This window comes from Panthera leo, chromosome D4, assembly GCF_018350215.1.
Source record: "Panthera leo isolate Ple1 chromosome D4, P.leo_Ple1_pat1.1, whole genome shotgun sequence".
NCBI lineage: Eukaryota > Metazoa > Chordata > Mammalia > Carnivora > Felidae > Panthera > Panthera leo.
Genome location: NC_056691.1, coordinates 93,882,040 through 93,904,050, shown reverse-complemented (window position 1 = coordinate 93,904,050; position 22,011 = coordinate 93,882,040). Strand labels below are relative to the sequence as shown.

Genomic DNA, 22,011 nt, shown 5'->3' with positions numbered 1-22,011 from the left:
CTGCGCCACCGGCACCCCCAGCCCCTCGCCCCTCCGACAGGGCCCCACCTCCGCCACGCGCACTCCCTCACTTGGGCTGATGGTTCCGGAGCTCCTTCTCCTTGTCCCTGTCCTCGACCTCGCCCTCCTTCTCTGCGTCCTCGTGCGTGGGCAGCGCCTTGTGCCGGGCCCGGTGCCGCCGCGCCGGCTCCTCGCCGCTGCCGGCCTCCCGGGGGCCGGCCCGGGGGCCGCCGCGGTGGCGCGCTCGCCGCTCGCCCTTGGTCCCGGGCGCGGCGCCCTCCTTGCCCTGGTCGGGTGCGTGCCGGTGGGCGCGGTGGCGCCGGGGCTCCCGCTCGGCCGCCTCCTCCGGGGAGCCGCGCCGGTGGTGGCGCCGGCCGCCCTCGGGGCCCGGGCCGCGTCCGCGCTCGCTCCGGGCCTCCTTGCTGCGGCTGCGGTGCGGCCGCGCCCGCTCCTCCCGGGCCCCGGACTCCCCGCCCTCGGCCTTCGGGGCGTCCGCCCTGTCCTGCTCCGCCGCCGCCGCCGCCGGGGCCGCTGCCGGGGCCTTGTCGCGGTGCCGGTGGTGCCTGCGGGGCGGGTCCGTGCCCTCGCCGGCCTCCGCGCCGTCGGGCCGGGCCTTGCCCCCCGCGGGGCCCCGCGGCCCGTCGCGGCCCAGCTCCACCACGAGCGGCCGGTCCAGGTGCGTCTTCATGTCCGGCCGCAGGTGGCGCGTGGTGGCGTAGCGCAGCCGCTCCTCGGGGTCCATCTCGCTGTACAGCGCCTCGCAGCTGGCCCGCAGGTTCTGCAGCCGCAGCTGGCTGGCCCGCTGCTCCCAGACCGAGCGTGCTTTGGCCGAGTTCTGCGGCCTGCTGTGGGGAGACCGGCAGTGAGCGTCTGCCCCGCCCCCCCACCTCTCTGCCTCGCAGGGGAAGCCACAGATGGTCGCAGCAATGGAGAGATGGCAGAGTGGACGCAGGGAGGAGGGGTGGCAGGAGCCCTCAAGACCCCTGGCAGTCGGTGCAGAGCAGGTGGGGGATACCCAGGGTAACAAGAATTCAGCGCTGCCCTCGCCCCATCCTGAGCCCAAAGACTGAGTGGGGGGGGGGGGGGGGTCCCAGGTGGGGGCTCAAAGCCACCCTTGAGCAGGTGCACAGGGGCCCTTGGCCACGGTTTGCAGGGCAGTGGGAATGATAAGAACCAGCATGAGGTGGCAGACAGGCTTCCAGGGCAGGTGGGCTGCTGGCCAGGAAGACCAAAATGGGGAGAGGTGGGGGGCAGCGTCCAAATGGGGCAGGACTGAGGAAGAGGCAGGAGGCAGGGAGCCACCTGCAGCAGCGCTGGGGCACGGGCCTCGCTGAAGCATACAGCAGAGCTGCCCAGGGGCAGCTGGCCCTAACAGGAGCGAAGAGTAAAGCTGTGACTGCTCCCTGAGGTGGTCAGCCCCATCTGGGCAGCTGCCACTGGGCTCAGCGGCCATTTGCTCCCAGGAGCCCAGCACTCAGGTCGAGGGCTGGAGATGCTTCCTCCCATGGTCCTCAATGCCCTCCTTTCTCCTGGCTCCACAGGGAGCCCCCTTCATCCACCGGCACAGAGAGGAGCCCTCCAGCACCAGGAATGGCCTGTGCTCCAGACTCAGCCCCCAATGCACAGGCTACCAAAGGCCTCGACCACCCTCCAGCCTCACCCACATGGTTACATGTGGGGCTCCACAGCCCAGGGTACATGGGAAGCCCTTTGCATTCTGGGGTCTTTGCTGAATAAGGGTTCCAATGCAGGCGACTCCAGTCCCACCTCAGCCAAGCAGAAACCTCTGCTGAGGCCAGACTCTCCTCCTTCAGCCTCTGGAGGTTTCTGGACCCACCACGGTGGTGGTGGTGGCAGCGTAAGAACAATGCCGGCTGTGGAACCTATATTGTTCAAGGGCCACACTGTGCTACCGGCTGCAATGCCCACCTCATCCGACCCCCAAAACCACCTTTAGGAATTAGGTGCTGCTCTTGTCCCCATTTCACAGATGAAGACACTGAGCCTAGAGGCTGCGACTCACAGAGGGCCCCACGGTGAGCCATTGACGGAGCCAGGATCAGATGCATGCAAAGGCAACACAGAAAAAAAGGTATCTAAAGATGCGAGGCCTTGGCCAGGCCCCAAATGTACTGACACCACAGCCTAGAGTGACAGCCTGAGGGGCCCCAGGCCAACCCTGCCACCAGCTCCAGGGTCCTGGGCCACTGAGCACCATGCTGACCTGCAAAGACAGAGGTGGCCGGGTGGGGGAAGCCCAGTCCCTGCAGCTGGCCTGCACAAAGCATATGATGCTTAACCCTGTCCCTTTGAAGTGAGGTCCGGGCTCCAGTGCGGGGAGCCATTTCCAGGGCAGTGCCTCAAAAGCGTGAAGGCAAAAGAGTACGCTGTCTGTGCCTCACCCGGGAGCCCATGTGGCAGACAGGCCAGGGCAACACAGGGGGGACAACTGTTAGCCTCTCTGGCCATCTGCTACCCCACAGCTTCAACTGCCACCCAGGCCCTGAGCTGCCTCCTCTGACACACCAAAGCCATGCGGCCCTACTCCTGGGGACGCCTTGCAACACAACCACCCTCTGTTTCTCTGGCTTCAGACTAAAGGCACGGGGGACCTACCCCATCCCAGGCTGGCACCGAAACAGAGGACCCAACTCTGAACAACGCTGAACCACGTGAAAGGGATGACAGCCTTGAGGGTCACTCCTCAGACATAAGAGCCCACGAGGGCTGAGACCACAGCAGCAGCAGGGTTAGTGTTAGACACAGCCCAAGACGGTGAGGGGCGGGGAGGTGAGTTCCGTCAGAACAGACAGGCAGTAGAGACAGCGGGAACAATGTTCCGACTCGGAGTGGCCGGGAGCTCCGGTGAGAATGAGCTTGTGATGACATGGCTGTGCCCTCAGGCCAACCCTGGGCTGCAGCTCCTCCTCTGCCAGCAACCAGCTAACCCGCTAGACTGGAGGGTGCCACGGGGCTGGCAGACTCCTCTCGTCTCCTAACTTCCCAGGGGAGCAAGACACTGAACACTTGTGTCACGTGGCCCCTCTGGGGCCCTGCTCCTGCTGGGTCTCTCTGCCTCTCTGGGCCCTAGTGCCGCCTGAAACTGTCTGCAACCACCTACCAGTGATGCTGCTGACTTCCTCTCTGGATGTGTCTCTGAGTCTGTGTGCCAGGCCTCTCCTCCCTGTTGGTGTCTGAGTCAGCCTGCACCCACCTGGCTGCTGCCCTGTCCTTGCTCAGTCTGGCCACCGCTGGTCTCTCTGCACCTCTCCACCGACTTCACAAGTAGCAAGAACATGAGAGGGAGAGCCAGGCCAACCATCTGACACACAGGTGACAATGATCCAGGCAAAGCCCTTGTCTAAAAAGGCTCTTTGAGGAGTCACAGGGGGGAGTCGCTCCCCTGATGTCTCGACCCCAGCTTGCTGGTATAGCCCTATTCAGCCACACCTGCCCCAGGCGCTGCAGATGCCTGTAGGACCCAAAAAGAAGCCTCACTGGTATGGCCCTGCTTTGAAGTCTCTGGGCTGAGAGAGCCAGTTACCCGCAGCCGCTGATAACGTGAAGCAGCCCGACTGTGACACCATCAATACCTATGTGCACATTTTACTCCACCCTGCGAATCACTCATCCAGGACCCAGCTTTCTTACCCTGTGAGACATCAGGCCCCGACAGCCAGCAGCTCCAAGTGCTTGCGGGCAAGCTGAACCTGGCTCTGTGCTGGCTGAGTAGGGGGCAGGTGTCTCAGTGATGGCAAGGGCTCCCACAGCACCAGAACACAAAGCAGGCACCCGGCTACCTACTGACTACACCCAGGCACTCCGGGGACTTCTCACCTGCAGGGGTTGGTCTGACCCTTGGGAGGAAGCCCCTGGGGACAAGCCTCCCAGGACAACTTCCCCCGCCAGACTGGCGTCACCTCCAGGAGGGCCACACTGAGGTTTCTATGGCTCTATCTCAGGCTCTGGCTGATCTAACATGAGACAGCAACTCTGATCTTGCTGGCACAACTTCCTAAGGGTCATAGATACACCCCCTCCCAAGTGAAAAAGGAGTGGGGAAGGAGGACCCCGTGAATGTCCTCTGTGAGTCCTAATGAACGCTCTCCGTCACGGGAACCGTAAGGAGACAGCACCCATCGGTGCCCAGCGGTGGTCACCTCAGGAGAAGCGAAGGTGCTGAAGACACCAGAGAGACAGCACATGGACAGACAGCAGACAAGACGACCAGGAGGGAGAGGAGAGGGGCCGAGCTCAGAGAGGCTGATGCCCGTGAACAGGACTCAGGGACGTCGGGAAGCATGCCCACTGTCCCCCGCCAGCTGCAGAAGGCTTTCCCGGAGCTGCCCCTGAAGCAAGTGATTTGAGGTGGAAAAGCAGTTAGGGGTGGAGGGAGGTGTTCGCATGTAGCTGTCACGAAGCCACAGACGGGGATCGTAGCAGAGCGACTCACGGTGAGTTTATGCTGGAGACAGATGAGCTGTGAGATGCAGCACCTCGCGTGTGCTTTACAAAACTGCACATGCAAAAGACAAAACAAACAAAAGTGAGAAAACCAGAGAGGGCTCTAAAGGACAAGAACATGTTTAAGCCACGTCAGGTCAGGGCGCAGGCTGCAGTGTAAATCTGGGCAGGAGGCCAGGGACGCTTCCATCAGAATGGGCACCGGCCGAGACCTCGGGGAAAAGAGAAGTTGAGAAAGAAAGAGCATCCGGCAGAAAAGTGGCGCTAAGAAAGAACACAGCACACCCACCACGGCTGGAAGAAGAGAAGCCGGGGTCCTGCTGCCCATCCGCTACGGCCCAGCACACTAGGCCCCTAGAAGGGCAGCCGGCTTGGAGAGAGGCAGCACCACTTGTCCGAAGTTCCAAATGGCCCTCCCCTGCCTCTTGGTGTCCCACGCCCACGGGGCTGCGGTGGGATGACCTAGGCATTCGCCTTGCCTTCAAGATGGGAGCAAAGCCAGCCAGCACGGGACACCTGCCCTTTGCTGCTTCATCTGGGCCCTGCTGCCTGACCACCTGGCTCTGTCCCAGCCCACCTGACCCCATCGGCTCCCCAGGCTCTAAACCACATGCCTCCAGCTCACCACGACCCTTCCCAGGGGCTAACAGGCTACGTGACCAACCCACTTCCTTTGGGTATAGCTCCAGCCATTTCCCAGGGACTTTCTGGAAGCTTTTCCAAAACCAACAGAGAGAAACCAAAGATCTCCACAATCATTCCCCTTTAAGGCAGTTCCCCAGGTGGCTTCCCAGCAACTCCTTCTCAAGGCCGAGTCTACACACATTCGTGAGGAGCCCAGAGCAACTCACTCGCCTGCAGGTCCTGGGCGCAAACGTGTGTGTGTGAGTGTGCAAATCAGTGTATGACTGAACGTGAGTGCGTGGATGGTGTGTGAGTATACGAGAGTGTGTGAATGAGTGTGGGGTTATGAGTGAGCATGTGTGTGTATGTGTGTGAACACGTGTGAGTGACCAACCAGGTGAGTATGAACACGTATGAGCACAAACAGGCATGACAGTGAGCGTCAGGGGGCTGTGACTCCGATGAGGTAAGTGAACTGTGTGAGTGAGTGTGTACACCAGCATTCAGAAGTCCAGGTGAGGAGAAGGGTGACAAAGTACAGAGAACCAGGAGGGCCATGTCACCCTTACCGTCCCTTCCCTCCCAGGGGCCTGAAGTGGCCGTCACCTGGGGCTGCAGCCCAACTCCAAGGGGCAGGGACGCCCCTCTGAGGAGGCGTGGAACCCTCTCCCCTCAGGCTCTGTGTGAGGCTGCACAAGGCCCAGGAGAGCCTCTCAAACACCAAGGACATGAAGGGCCACCCGGCATCGAGGCGTCACAGAGAACATCTGGACCAGTCCTCCCCTTGCACAGACCACACGGCATGGCTGCAGGGAGTGTCACGGCGAGTGTCACTCGGGCGCTTCACTCTAACCCCACCCCAGCAGTGGGGAAGAAGCAGGCATTGCCCGTCTACCCAACACTACTCACCAGGAGAACAGAAACAGTTGGGAGGGGGGCCAGCGGACAGAGGACAGACAGACACCGGGGCTCTGAGCCACGGCTTCCAGGGCTCAGAGGTCTCCACACAAAGAGGAGAGCAGACATTCACACGCCCGGGAGTTCAGACCCCGCCCAGCGTGTGGGATCTTCAGTGATCACGTCAGACTGACCACCGTGTCCAGCAACAGCAGACCAGGACATGCTGCAGAGGACAGCAAGCCAAAGCCACATCCCAGGAGAACCCGCGGGACCTACAGCCCAGGCAGGGGGACACCCGTGCCTGGCTGACAAGCTGACACGGAGCTCAGGACCTGCTGTGAGGCAGAATACCTGTGCAACCCCAGGAACCCCGCCTAGGAGAAAAGAAGCACCACAGTGGAGATGGGGCCAGCAGCTGGTGTTATACCCTGGCCCGGGGTTACCAGCCTGCAACCTTGTTCTTACATAGCAGTATCCCCAGATGAGGACAGGGACAGAGGAAGAGCATCCAGACCTTTCTTGGTGGCCTGACATGCTCTGTGTGGTGGTGCTGAGGGCCCCGGCACTTGCCTCTCTGAGATCCTGGCCCTGATGGGAACGGGTGCCCTGCCACATGCCCCCAGGGAAGAGGCAGCTCTGACAGGCATCAGGCCCATGGGACAGCGCACTCACCTCCAGAGCGAGCAGAGAGGGCAAACGCTGAACTGAAACCCACAAGGCCCATGAAGAAGTCAAAGGCTCATCTACCACCCTTGCTGAAGCAGACCACCAGTAGCTCACAAAGCTCAGGAGAAGGGGCCGTCTGCCAGGTCACCACAACCTCCTCAAAGCCAGCCCAGGACCAAGCCGACCAAGTCACTGAGCCAGCCAAACAACAAAACAGAGGCAACTAAACCCTGAGCACCCCAGCAGCTGTCTGAGAAATGACTGCTGTGTCTTGCCTGGCTCCCCGCAGGCCCCCTGCACCCCTGCCTGGGCCCCCCAGGGGCCTGTGATCTCCTCTGGCTTCTTCTCCCCCAGAGGCCAGTGCTTCCTGCTTGGCTTAGGGGCAGGTCCTCTGCAAAGGCCTTCCTAGAAAACAGGTCGTCACTCTTGGGACTGCTGAACAAGAACGGGGCTGCTATGATACACACTCACGCACAAGCAGACACACGCGTTCCCTCACACCTGCACACCCACACTCCCAGCAAACACATCCACATGCCGGCACATACACTCAGCAGCACAGATGCATGTGTCACCACAGATGTACCTGTGGCTGTTCCTGGTGCCCACCAGGTGGGTCCACATGGGAAATGGGAGGTGTTTGGTAGGGTGGGGTAGGGTGGCACTGAAGACAAGCCAGCAGCTCCAGACAGATTCAGCCTGGCTCAGAGAGCGAGCTCCCCACAAAGACAGAGCTTCTCTGTGCTCTCTCATGGCCACGCTGACAGCAGGCCAGACCTTCCTTCCCCCTTCCCATCCCTCTCTTCCCCCGGCAGTGACCTCCCTCAGCATACTGCAGCCTTTGGCCCTAGGCTGTCCCAACTCTGAAGGCCCTAAGACCTCCAGATGTGGTTCTGCAATGTTCCTTCAAGCTCAGCTGAACCTCGGGATGACCAGCCTCCCTAAGGAAGCTTCAACCCCGCCTTCACCTTTTCTCATCAGCAAGGCTTCCCCTTGACCTCTGTCCCAACACAGAAACCTCAAAGACAATTTAGGAAACTGCATTAAGTCTCTTGGGCTGCTGAAATACCACCTAGAATCTTTGGGTTCACAAAATACATTCCTAAAAAGCTGTGCAGAAAACAGACGTATGGAGGGGCGACTGGGTGGCTCAGTTGGTTAAACATCTGACTCAGTTTCAGCTCAGGTCGTGATCTCACGGTTCATGAGTTCACGGAGCCTGGTTGGGATTCTCTCTCCCTCCCTGCGCTCTCTCTCTCTCTCTCTCTCTCTCTCTCTCTCTAAATGAACAAACTTTAAGAAAATTATAAAGTAGACATATCGATACCTTACCCCTGACTCACAGTCTTTGCCCCAGCTAGGAGCTCTGGAGCCACCCAAGACTGTCAAGGGCTTAATCAGAGCCGATCCCACCCATGACGGGAGGACCACGCATCGTCACACCTTGCTCCAACTCAAACTGGGAGAAGCCATGGAGGCTCTTCCTGATGAACCCTCTGCTCACAGATTCCTGCAGGAGGGGAGCCGTTCCCTCTCATCACAGCTCCTGGGGGAGGCTGTGTCCCAAAAAGCTCCAGCCGACACAAGGTGCTCCAAGGAAGCCCCCGGAAGGAGTGCCCTGCTGGGGGCCCAGCCAAGAGACTCTGCAGCAGCCCCCCCCCGCCCCGCAGTCCACCCCCAAGAGCCTTACGCAGCAGCAATAGAGATGTTTGCGGCAGACATGGGGCTCACTTCAGCCACTTCTTTGGCCTTTTGCAGAGCAAGCTTCTGATTGGCTGCTTCTTCCATCTCCTCTTCATCCTGTTTGAACAGACAGAGGTGTGCAGCTGGCCTTGGAGCTCTTCCTTCCATGGTCTAGGAGTCCTTGCTGCCCTCTGGACCAGTGGGCCAGGCAGCAGCCCCTGCGTGAGCACAATCCATCCAGGCTCCAGCAGCGAGCACCAGTCCCACGCAAGCCCTCTGGCGGCCTGTACCTGCTGCTCCGGGCCGTGTTCCACAGGATTCCTGCCTCAGCACCCTCTTGCCATGGGCCAGTCCCAGGGTGCTCACAGCTGGTGATCCCAGCCCTGAGCCTGCACCCCGACGCCACACACAAGCTCAAGCCACAAGGACCTAGCGGCTGCCTGCACACGTGTCCCACGGTACCTCGGACTTGGCTCTGCCAAAACGCAAGCCCAGCCCTCCTTTCCTCCCACCTGCTGCCCCCGCACCTCAGGGACACCTGTCTCGCCTGAACAAAGCCAGCCTCTGCCCCACAACTGTGGGCAAGGTCAAGGGGCAGGACTCTGCACCCTGAGCCTAGGTCCCGGCTCAGCATCGCCCACAGGAACTGTCACCGGGCGAGGGTCAGGCATAGCTACCTCACAGCCTTTGAGCTTTCCTACCGGGACCCGTCGGATCACATCTGTCTACCTGTCCCTAGCAGTGGCTGTGAGAAGTCCCTTCTTGTGTCCCCCAACACATGGCAGCCACTTACAATGCCTGATGGTATCCCCTCCCCCACCAAGTTTGTGGGAAGGACCCCCATGGCTCTCTGACACAGATGTAGATATCCTGCCCTGCCTCTGCCCCCTCCGTGGGAAGGGGAGTGGACTTCTGGGCAGGCCCTCTGGCCCCGACCCCACGTCACCGGGCAAAACCAACATGCTCTGCTTCCAGGATCTAGATGAAAAGCTCTGGGCTGAGCCCATGAGCCCGTGGAGGGAAACCGAGGGCTCCACGTCCTCCACTTACACTGCTGAGACCACTGTTATTTCCCCCAAACCCAACCCCAGGCCCACCTGGCTTCCACGGAAGCTGATGTTCCCACTGTGGCCCAAAACATCCCTAAATATTATCCTAGAGGCCCCAAAATGGCAAAAATTAAAACCCCTGTTAGCTGCCTGCAGATTTCCCACCACAGCGAAGAGGTCTTCAAGCTTCAGGCCCCAGAGAGGAGGCGAAGCTCCATCTACCACTGAACACCCCTATCGAGGTCCTTCTTCAAGCTGCGGGCTCCATCCTGGTTTACAGCCCTCTGGGCAGAGAGGACAGGTGTTCTACAAACAGACTTCATAGAGTTTATTTCCACTTTGAAAAGAATGTAATACTGTAATACGTTTGTGGGAATGTAAAGGAAGCAGAGCCAGTCCAGGAAATGCCCCCACAGCCTAACACAGGCCTCCACATGCTCCACCTCCCAGGGAAAGACGATTCCTGAATACGGGCAGTTGGTCCGACATCTCACAGGGTGTCTCTGCATGGAGACAGGGCCCCGAGGACATCGCTTCCTTGGTGTGTTCTCACCCACAGCACGACCCGAAGAGACGGCGAGAACTTCAAGCTCAAGCTCACCCCTGCACCAACACAGCTGGTGCCCAGACCACCAACGCTGCTGGGCACCCCCATTTCATGTGGTCCCAGAAATCCTGACACCAAGATATGTTCTGTGGATGCAGGGGATCCCCCTGACCCCACCACCCGGAAGCCCAGCCTGGGGCCAGGAACAGTCATTCTCCAGCCACTCCTAGATGGCAAAGCCCAGTGTTGGCCCTGGCGGACAACAGGAATGAGCAGGCCAGTGGGACTTCCAGGTCCTCAGGAGGCAGCAGCCAGAGCAGGGTAGGCGTCTATACCCCCAGGCACCACCACGGCCCAGGCCTGGGCCCGGAGAAGAGGAAGTCTGAGCAGAAACCAAGGCAGACACACTGAATAGGCCTGCCTCCCCCTGGAGCACTCCTCCCAGAGAACAGAAGAGGGTGGCAGGGCACCTGACACCTGTCGGAAGCACCGTGGCGTATCTGCACACACCCATACTGACTGCAGAAACGTCCTGAACTTGCCCTCCTCAGGGAAAGCCCAAGTCAAGCTCACCCCAGAACAGAGATGATGTTGACAGTCGGGATGTGCTAGACAGTGAGGGCAGGACTGTGTCAGACACACAGAGGAATGTGCACAGGTGTGAGCTCCAGCATACACACGTGTACATGGACAGGTGCACAAGCAGGCCACATGCTCAGCCAAGATGGCAAGCACGTGGGGTTTCTGCAGCAAGGGAGCACTCCCTTCAGGTGGCCCAGCGAGGCAGCAGGACCCTCCTCCTGGGAGCCAGGGCTGCACTGTCCATGGCCGTGAGGGTGAAGGTGACCAGGCAGGGGGCTGTGTCATCGGGAAGGCAACCACAGGGGAAGCCATGTATAATCACACCCCCCACCAGGCTCAGGGACAAGAGGAGAGTATTAGATGCCACCCGCTAGGCACAGCCAGGAGAAGAGGCTGTCCCGCTGCGGCACAAACAAGCTGACAAGGGGCAGCAGCTGCTCCTCCAGGCTCCAGCCAGGCCTGGCATCTGAGGACACAGCTGCCCGGTAACTGCCTGAGCTCAACCGTGCACACTCCAGACTGGCCACAGGGGCCCCTCACCTCCCAAGGACGAGCGCAGGGGCCTGGTGCAGCCTGCCCCTCACTTCTTAGAACTCTCTGGGCTGCATCTTCCATTCTTCATAACTCCCCCTGCCTTTCTGGCCATTTTTTCCAGGTCTCAGATTCTCCAGAAGCTGCCCTTGTGCTCATCTGCCTTCCTGGCACATCATCTCTCACGCTTCCTCAGCACCAACCCCCCCCCCCCCACACACACACACATCCGAGTGGCAGCCTAACTTCTGCCCGTCTAGGACCTTGAGGAGATGCCCGTGGAGGGTGGTTACATGGGTCTTTAACCCTGGACCGGCCCTCGTCATGGCTCTCTGGACTCATCCAGAGTCACACACACTGCCCCGCCTGCCCCTCCCTGCCCGTGCTGGGCTGCAGGTGGTGCCCCTACCCACGCACCTTGGTCAGCTCCTGAGCGTTGGCGAGGTTGTCCACAGCGATGGCCAGGAAGACATTCAGCAGAGTGTCTGGTTGGCTCCAGCTAAGGAAAGGAACCCTTCTGCCCCGCCCACCCACCCACCCAAGTCTCCCACAGTCATGCTGCAACTTGCCCCATGGAGAACAGGGTTCCTCATCTCCCCAGATCCTCCGTGACTATATACCTCTCAAGTCCCCTTGTTCCTCTGTCCCCTGTTGCCCTCAGACACAGACTAGCCACGCTGCCTGGTCTGCCCATCCTTCTTTCCCTCAATCTCGTATCAACTCCCCATAACGGCCACACAAACTCCTTCCCCAACCCCATTCTTCAGGCCTGACTCTCCAGCCCCAAAGCTCAGAGGCTGTGTTGGATTAATTTGGACTGCCTACTTCTATCCCCACCTCCCCCAAATTTCTGGCCAATGTGAGAGGCCTCCCAACCAACACCTCCTGCTTTCACATGGGCTCCATCGCCTTTGGGTCCTGTGAGCAGAGACCACCTAAGACAGACCATAAACATGCATATCCGGCCGTGACCAGTGCTTTCGGTTCCTAGGCTAGGCTTAGGACACCTGCTCAGTGTTGTTTTCTCCCTTCCTTTTTCAAAGTGAGGTCCTGGGGCCCTCTGTTTCAAGACGCCCTCCTGCTAGAGTGGCAAAAACAACGCCCAAGTCATGCTGATGGCAGACAACACTAGCACCCCCCACCCCTCACCTCACTGAGCCCTTCCAGGAGCACCATGACAAGGCACTACTACAATCCCCTTTTAGAAATGAGCAAGCAGGGGCGCCTGGGTGGCGCAGTCGGTTAAGCGTCCGACTTCAGCCAGGTCACGATCTCACGGTCCTTGAGTTCGAGCCCCGCGTCAGGCTCTGGGCTGATGGCTCGGAGCCTGGAGCCTGTTTCCGATTCTGTGTCTCCCTCTCTCTCTGTCCCTCCCCCGTTCATGCTCTGTCTCTCTCTGTCCCAAAAATAAATAAACGTTGAAAAAAAAAAATTTTTTTTTAAAAAAAATAAAAAAAAAAAGAAATGAGCAAGCAAAGGCCACAGAGGGTAAGTACCCCACCCAGGATCCCACAGTCAGGAGGGGTCCAAATGGCCCAGACGGGGGCCTGTGGTCGGCAGCTACCTCTCTGCACCCCCCTCCTCCAGTCTGTCCAGATCAGGCCACTAACGTGAGTCACTTCAATTTTCCTGGGGCTGGAGCTGCCTCTTCCCACAAGCTCCTCCCTGTGCACCTCAGAGCAGCGCCTCCCCAGAACCATCCCCTGCCTGCACTCTGTGCTGTGCCTCAGGCCCTCCCTGGGCCTTCCCCCGCTGCCGTGCCCAGTTAATGTCATTCCTCGGCACTGCTGACGTTTGGAGCCAGGCAACCCTTTGCGGTGGGATGTTGAACAGCATCCCTGGCCTGTGTGCACCAGATGCAGCAGCCCCTCAGCCCAGTCATGACAACCAACCCATCTCAGACACTGCCAGTGTCCTCTGGGGGCGAAGTCACCCCAGCCAGAGCCCTGTGTCCCCTACACCTGAGCTCTTTCACCACAGGCCTGGGGATTCGCCCCTCGGCCCAGGCTGCGACTATTCCCACCAGTGCGAGGCCTGAGGAGCAGCCGGCTTTGTATGAGGCCGACAGCGATGACTGATGCTAGTCAGGCCCCAGTCTGGCAGGGAGGCCCCCCACATGCCAGGGCACTGCCTCGTTGGCAAGGCTGCTCAGGGCTCCAGCAGAGACCAGAGGACAGGACACCGAGGCCAGGGGCCGCTTCCCCACACTAACCACAGCCATGGACACTCTCAGAGGACTTCCCACACCTGAAGAGCGGGACTAAGGTCATGCCCTGGCACCTGAGGCCCAGCAAGAGGGGCACACAGGGGCAGCAGGAAAGATTCCCAGTGGCTAGCACGAGGCCTGACCGCACAGGGTCAGAATTAGCTGTGAAGGGCTTCAGGCCGCTGCTCAGTCTTGGGGGGTGTGGGCACCTCTTTCTGGACAGAAGTTATTCCCCACCCCCACCCTCACCCCCCACCATTTGAAGCCAACACTTCAGGCTCCTTCCCTCTCTGATAACCATGGCTGCCATTTACAGCTCTCCTCTCAGCCAGCCCCCAGGCCCCCCCTGTCTGCTAAACACTGAAACAAGCATGGGCCCTCCTGAGCACCCTGGATATCCTCCTTCCCAGGCCTTGTGCTCAGGCTCCCGGGGGGGGGGGGGGGGGGGGGGAGCGGGGCGGGGCTCCCCACCCTGGGGTCCAGGACCTGAGCCGTGAACGACACAGGGCTGACAGGTGGTACAATCCTGCTGGGTGTGCAGCAGAAGAGACAGTCCGATGGAGGCAGAGAGAAATAAGGTCTGGAGTGTCATAGGTCACAGGCTGGCATGACGGCCAGCACGCCAGGGGCAAGGAGGGACAAACGGGGTCAAGTGCCCAGGTGTGCGTGTGAGGAGACAAGGCAGAGCCAGCAGGTCAGTCTGGGAGGAGACAACACACAGGTGTTTGTTGCCAGCTCAGATCTTTTTCCAGGCTCTGCAGGATATTTAATACAGCAGATCTCTAAGTGGGGTCCCCAGGCCACAGTACCAACACCAGCACCCCCAGGGGAGTGTGTTAAAATGCACATTTGTGGGCTGGAACCTGAGTTTTAACTGTCCTTGGGGTTTCTGATATACAGAAGACTTGGAGAACCTGAGTGCCCCTGCTCAGCCTGAATTTATTGCCCCAGCAGTGGGGCCACATTCGCACCTCGCCTCTCCTGGCCCTGCCCCCTGCCTGCATCATGAGCCCAGCAGCCTCCTTCTCCCAGGTGACCTGCCTGAGGCAGAGCTGTCACATGCGCTGGGCTCTCCTTGACCCCACAGACCCACCCCCCCCCCCCACACACACACACACAAGGTCCTAAAACACATGCTTGATTGGCACTCGCTACAGGAAAACTTGCCTTACATTTCTCTGCAGGTACCAGATTTTCAGCAGGGGAAAGTTTTTTAAAAGCCCAGTACCAAAACTTAATTACAGAATTAAAGCGGGGAGAAAAAAAAAAACTACTGCCCTGTGTTCAAAGCCCACGTCTTCCCACAGCAACCCTCCCGAGCCTGCCACTGACCATACCAACGCCCTCTGGACACCATACGCACAGTTCATGCTTCCATCAACCTTGGCCCACAGCCTCCAGGTCCCCCAAGCTCAGACTGCCTCAAGAGTATTCACTGTCTAGACTTAAGCCAGCTCCCCAGAAGGAGAAGTTCCATCATTCACACTCAACGAGAAGGCACCTCTCCTTTTCATGGCCAACACACCCCGCACCCCCCCCCCCCAGCTTTCCTGGGCCCAGACCAAGCACTAATGCACTGCAAGAAGGATACAATTTCCAAACAGCGTCAGGACAATGAAATAAAAAGAGGAGAACATGCCTTTGCTGACTCCACCTTGCGATTCGATCCCATGATACATCACTGCATTCCAGTCCTCTCCTGTTAGGATCTGTGGAGGGATAGTACCACAAGTCATGCCTACACGGCCACCTCCACCCATATGCACGTGTGTGCGCACACTCAGAGTCAAGACATGGCTGTGTACACATGCACACGCACAGGTTTCTGGATGATGGTGTTTCTGTAGGTCAAGGTGGCCCACGGTCCTCCAGAAAAACTTCCAGAAAGACATGGCTGCTGAGCTAGGTCAGGCCTCAAAAGATGAATATGCTCTAGCATTTCCAAAAACAGAAAGGGGGTGCCAAGCAGAAGGAAAAGGCGAGCGAAGGCAAGGAAGAGAACTACAGCATAAGCTGGAGAACTGAGGCAGGGCCGAAGAGGCAGGACTCCCCACTCCCAGAGCCATGGAGGCCATGATTTTATAGATGATGTGACAGTGCATCCAGCGGTGAGGGTAGCTAAATGCAATTGTTGCCCCATCAAGAAACATGTGTCTCTTAGCTACCATATTTTTGGAAAAGTACAAAAGCATCAAGTAACAGACATTCATGTGTCCACCAATAAAAATGGACACTGCTGGGGGCACCTGGGGGTCTCAGTCGGTTGAGTGTCTGACTCCAGCTCAGGTCATGATCTCACAGGTTGTGAGTGGGAGCCCCGCGTCGGGTTCTGTGCTGACAGCTCAGAGCCTGGAGCCTGCTTTGGATTCTGTGTCTCCCCCTCTCTCTGCCCCTCCCCTGCTCACACTCTGTCCCTCTCTCTGTCAAAAATAAACATTAATTAAAAAAAAAAAATAGACACTGCTCAATCTGTCCCACTGGCATCACTGCCCACAATCACTCCTGACAGACGACCCCACTCACAAACTGGTGAGGAACCGTGTCAGTAGAGTTCTACCCACGTGACATGCATGTATCTATAAATAAAATGTGCCATGTGTGTTTTAAACACACACAGGAAGGTATCATACTACACACATCATTCTTCAACTTGCTGTCCCCATCCAAGATCATATCTTTGAAGTTTATCCATGTGATACACACATGTCCACTTACTCATGTCCCCTACTGTGACCCTTCAGGCATCCACCCACATGCCTCCTGACCACACCTTAGCTGTTTCCAGTGTTTTGCTACAGAGTTTCACTGTAAACGCTGCAAACTAGGACCACCAGGCAGCCGGTCATGCCAGCCTCTGACTTTACGAGGTTTCCAGATCGCTTACTCTAAATTACATCTGTAGTGGACACAGTTCCCATCTGAGGGGTGAGAGGGCGGGCTGATCAGGCGTCATCTTCTGGGGCCTCCTCAGCGGTCTCAGGTTTCGGACACCCCGTCTTCCCCACACGGACTGTGACACTTGCATGCGTGTCCTTGCACATACTAGCCCTCTGTCTGCAGGAGCTACTGGAAATGTTCTCAGTTCCTTTCTGTCTTATGACAGAGGGCAAGGCAGCCAAATGTGGCACCGTTTCCTTCGTGCTTTCTGCTTTCTGAACCTCATTTAAGAAATTCCTCTCCATCCGAAGGCCATAAAGAGAGTCTCCTACATTTTCTTCAAGTCATTTTAAAGTTTGATTTTTCAGTTAGGGTTCTAATCCAACTGGAGTTTGTGGTAACTGCTCTGTGGATGCATGGGGATGAAGATCTACATTTTTCCCCAGTGGAAAGCCACTTTTCACAGACCCGCTTTTTAAAATATCCTGTCCCCTTTGAGGTATATCGCCATCCTTCTCCTAAGACCGGCTTCCTACCTGGGCATGTTTCCGGGTTCTCTGGTCTGGTCTTCTGGTATTTTGCCTGTGTACCTCATGATGCTCCCCACTGTCGCTTCGTAAAAACTCTTGACATGTGGTGAGGCAAATCCCTCCTTCCTGAATTGTCTTGGCCATTCTTGGACATCGACTCTTCCACATTATCAATATGCTGAATTCCAAAAACAGTCCTGTTGGAATTTGCATCAGGACTACATTGAATTCATAGCTTGAACTAGGAGAACAAATACCTTTACCATGTTAAGGCCTCCTCATTATAAATATACTTCCTGAATACCAGATCTGTAGGTCCTTTAATAACAAGTTATAATTTCACCCATAAAAGTCTTGCATTCTGTTTGTAGATTTCTGGGTGCCTTACAGCTTTTGTTGCCTCTGTGAATGAAATCCTTCATTTTAATTAAATTTTCTAGTTGAATGATCAGATCATATAGGAAAGCTCTATTTTTGTATATTGGTCTTGTGCGAAGCAACACAAATGAATTGTATGCACTTGGCAGGACTCACCTTATGACCTGCCAGGCTCAGGGCAGGAAAAGAGCTCTACGGACCCCTTTTCTTTAATGGTTATAAAATTATCCAGGTTTTTAATTTCTTCTTAAGCCAATTTAAATCTTTGATATTTTCCTATAAAACTGCATGTTTCATCTTAGTTTTCAAATGCCTTGCCTAATATTCTTTGGAATTAAAAAAAAAATGTCTCCCTTTCCTGTAGTTACACCTCCTTTATGGGCTATACTTTTTATTTGTGCTTCTTTTCCTTGATCAGTCTTGCTACAGTGTCATCTACTTTATTAGTCTTCTTGAGAACAAGCTTTTTATGATTTTGTTTTCTTGATGTTTTAGTTTTGTGTCACTAACGTCTGCTTATTAACCATTTTTTCCTGCTTTCAATCTTTTTTTGGTTTTACTCTGTTCTCTTTTCTAGGATTTTTTTTTTAGCTTGCAGAAAGACAATTTATTAACAGAAAACAATAATTTGAGGAATCCTGTTCACAAACGGCAATCACAGTGACCTGCTACAGGAGGGGATGGGGGTGACATCCTCAATCCGCCCAATCTTCATTCCTGAGGGGCAAGGGCTCTGAGGGCTGACTGAGCCCCATGTCCAAGGGTCTTGGTTTGATTTCCTCCTGCAGCCCAGAGTTTGATGTGGACAGCAGTGACGCCCAGCTCCTTACACCTCTGGGCTACATCCTGGGCAGCCAACACGGCAGCGGCAGCGGAGGGAGAGGACTCATCTTGGTCTGCCTTCACCCTCATCCCGCCAGTCACACGGCAGATGGTTTCCTTGCCAGAAAGACCGGTGGCGCGGACTAAAGTGTCATCGAGGGAAGCAAAGATGTGGCACACACCAAACACATTTTCTCCTTCAGCTACCTAAGGTCCAAGGCTGATGACCTGATCCTCCTTCTTTTCTTTCCCCTTGTAAGGTGCCATTTCTGTGCATCTCCTCTAGACTCCATCACTGGAGACTCTTTTCTGGGTTTTTAAGATGAGTATTTAACTAGTTTATTTTCATTCTTTCTTTTATTTGTTATAAAAAAGGTTTTTTTAATGCTTATTTTTGAGAGAGAGAGACAGGGCGAGTGTGAGCGGGGGAGGAACAGACAAAGGGGGAGGCACAGATTCCGAAGCAGGGTCCAGGCTCCGACCTGTCAGCACAGAGCCCGATGCAGGGCTCGAACCCACGAACCGTGAGATCATGGCCTGAGCCGAAGTCAGATGCTTAACCAACTGACCCACCCAGGCGCCCCTCTTTTATTTTGATAATTGCATTTCACATTATATATTTTCCTCTAAGTACTGCTTCAGCTTCATCCCGTAAGCTTAGATATTATTGTTCATCTAAGTATTTCATAACGTCCATTGTTGATGTTTTCTTTAACTTGGTCCGTCAGCTTTCAAACGTGGGGAAGATTTCAAATAACTTTCTACTAATGATTTCTATTTATTTAAATTATATCTAGAATGTGCCCCATCGGATAACAATTCTTCAGTATCTGTAGGAATTTCCTGGGTGACCTAACACGTGGTCAATTTCTGTAAATGCTCTATAATGACTGTTTGGTTTGTTATCTAGCAGCTGGGTGCAGGGTTCTATAGATGTCAACCGACGTGTTTTTCACGAGCTCTTCTGCATCGTTTCTAATCTTCTGTCAGCCTCATCCTATGGTTTGAAAGAAATGTATTATAAACCTCTTATAAGATGTGGACTTCCACGTACTTCTGTCAGTTTCTGCTCAGTGTATTTTTAGGCCGTGTTGGTAGGTCATGCAGATTCAGGATTGCTGTCTTCTTTTCGTCGTTATGTAATATACTTCTTTATTTTTACTAAGGCTTTTTTTCCCTTAACTTCTATTCTGGCTGATGTTAAGATTACACCAGCTTTCTTTTGGTTAATGTCTACTTAGTTCATCTTTTTGTGTTCTTTTATTTTTTACTTATGTACTATTTCAAACGTTCAGAAAGGTATGATGAATAAATTTTAACAACCCTCCGTGTACCCACTCCCCGGCTTGAAAACTGAAGCATTCAAAGGGCGGTGGCACTCCTTGAGTGGAACCCCCTCCCCCCTCCCATTCCCCCAGCCCAGCCCCCAGCGACACGGCACACCCTGAATCTGGTATTTATCATTCCCACACAAGCTTTTATACTTTCATGCATATATGCCATAAGCAATATTGTTTTGCATGTTTTCATCCTTATTTAAATAGTATCATATGTTGTGTATTATTCTGAATCTTATTCTTTTTTGCTTAATATTATACTTGCGAGATTCATCCACGTTAATACATTTAATTCTAGGTCATGCATTTTCCTGCTGTACAGATAACACAACACACTTTTCTCATCGATTCTCCTGTTGATGAACTTTGTGGCGACTCCCAGTTGTTTGCTATTATAAATAATGTTGCTACAACGTCTCACAAGTGTCTCCTTGTGCAATTGGGCGGGAGACTTTCCAGAGCACAGACCCACAACAGGAACTACTCATACGTAAGTTCTAGTTATTAGATTTTATGAAATCACTTTCCAAAGTGGTTCCATCAGCCCAGCAACAGCATAAAGTCACCCGCATGTCTCCACATCTTCTCTAAACCTGGTATTATTGGGTTTAATTTCTGCTAAACTGACAGACAGGCAGGCTATCTCAAGATGGGTTGAATTTGCATCTCCCTGACTACTAGGAACGCTGGTAATAGTCCTTACAGGCTCATTCATCAGCCCAACATCCTCTCCTGTGAGATGCTTGGTTACACTCTGCTTTTCCCACTACATTATTTGTCTTTTCTTTTTGATTTGTGGAAGTTCTTGATATATTCTGGACACTAACCCTTCGATGGCTATTTGCTAATACTGTGAAAATGTCTTCTCCAAGTTTATGACATTAAGAACATTTTTTTCAATGTTTATTTATTTTTCAAAGACAGAGAGAGAGAGAGAGAGAGAGAGAGAGTGTGTGTGTGTGTGTGTGTGTGTGTGTGTGTGTGTGTGTGTATGAGAGAGAGAGCAGGGGAGGGGCAGAGAGAGAGACTGGGAGACACAGAATCGGAAGCAGGCTCCAGGGTCTGAGCTGTCAGCACAGAGCCCAATGCAGGACTCGAACCTACGAACCGCGAGATCATGACCCGAGCCAAAGGTGGATGCTTAACTAACTGAGCCACACAGATGCCCCAAGTTTATGACTTTTAAAAAACATTTGTACAGTATCTTTTGATGCACAGAAATTTCTATTTTAATAGTCAAATTTGTCAATCTCTTCCTTTATGATCTGTGCTTCTTCGATCTTAGGATTTCCCCTGCCTTGAGTTAGTACCATTACACTCCTCTATGTACTGCTAAAGTTTCAAATTTGCTTTTCACATTTAGGTCTTAATCTATCCAAACTGATTTCAAATCTGGTGCAAAGTAGGAATCCAATTGCGTGTTTTGCTCTATGGATAACCAAATTGTCCCATACTGTCAGCAATTACAACACTCAAGTTTTCTGTGTATATAAATATTCCAGCTGTGAACATTCTTTCTTCCTTGCCAATCCAGAGACATTGTTTCACATTTTCTTGTTCTACTGCACTACGACCACTGGTACCAGCATAATCTGCTAAGAGTTTTTACTTGAAAGGAACGTTGGGTTTTATCATGTGATTCCATTTTCTTAGAAAAAGTGTATTTCAGACACACATAGAATATGATGAATCCACACAGTCTCAACAGTGAACCAATCTCCCAATCTTGCTTCTCTGTTCTCTCACTCTGTGCCATGCTCTTGTTGGGTTCAGGTGTTTTTCTGATCACACAGGGTTTTTTACTCCTTTAATCGGCGAAGATGATGAATTCCATTAATAGACTTTCTAATGTTGAGTCATCTTGTATTTCTGGATTAACTCAAGTTGATCATAATGATAATTTGTAAGCAAATCTAGATTTGATTAGTCATTGTTTCCCTTCTCTCTCTGGGTTTGTGATCACAACCTATATTTTTATTTTAGTATTATCCTTATCTAGCTGTGTCACCAGCAAGACCCCCACTGGCCGCCCTTCTTCTTCACATGAACGTTAGCCTTAACTTTTCAGAGGCAAATAACGGGAAGAGCTCAGCCAGCCTGGACCAGCTTGAGCTCAGTCACGAACTCCCACCTGAGCAGGCGGTTGCCTTAATCCCTTTACCTCTTTCTAATGTGAAAATCTCCTTCCGAGGTGGAGCACAACTCTCACTAGCATAGCAGATGATGCGTGTACAGGCATGTTTCCTGAGCGTGCATGAGTGACCATATACCCACCTCTATATATGTTGACAAAAGCTCCCCTTCCTGAATATTCATATCAAAGGAACACACTCACCCCACATGGGGGGTCATGGCTTTGGAAGTTATTCCCCATGATCTCCTTACTTACCGCAAATAAAAGTTTCCTTTGTGTGACAACTCCCCCTGCCTGTAGTCTCTGCCTGTAACTCATCATAAAGCAAATTCACATTAATTCGGTCATGGTTTTTTATATCAAGGTTATTCTAGTCTCATAAGATGAGCTCGGTGCCTTCCTTTTTATCTTCTCCGGAGTCATGTGTATAAAACCGGAATAATGTCTTCCTTAAATATTTAGTAGAATTCACTCATAAAATTAGAACATGGTGGCTTAGGGGGGGTAGGCTTTTAATTATTCAACTTCTGAAACAGTTCAGATTTTTAAATTCTTCTCGGTGAGTATAATGTTCTTTTTTTCTTCCAAGTCACTGGCTTTACTAAATATATACATGTCTGCAGTGCCTTCGGCAATCGGGGGTTAGTGACTCTCCGTATTAGCATCTGAACATTCCAGTGC

At 54.2% G+C, this 22,011-nt stretch overlaps 1 protein-coding gene across 1 annotated transcript in view; it reads right to left on the bottom strand.

Annotated features, from left to right (window-relative positions):
• The window catches only part of CACNA1B (calcium voltage-gated channel subunit alpha1 B), a 189,012-nt gene that overhangs the window by 88,518 nt on the left and 78,483 nt on the right, over window positions 1-22,011 (bottom strand). The window contains exons 16-19 of the mRNA XM_042912141.1: window positions 14,844-14,961; window positions 11,464-11,531; window positions 8,345-8,454; window positions 72-842 (exon numbers count right to left, since the gene is read on the bottom strand). Coding sequence (XP_042768075.1) covers window positions 72-842; window positions 8,345-8,454; window positions 11,464-11,531; window positions 14,844-14,961 — 1,067 coding nt within the window. The remainder of the gene's footprint in view (window positions 1-71; window positions 843-8,344; window positions 8,455-11,463; window positions 11,532-14,843; window positions 14,962-22,011) is intronic.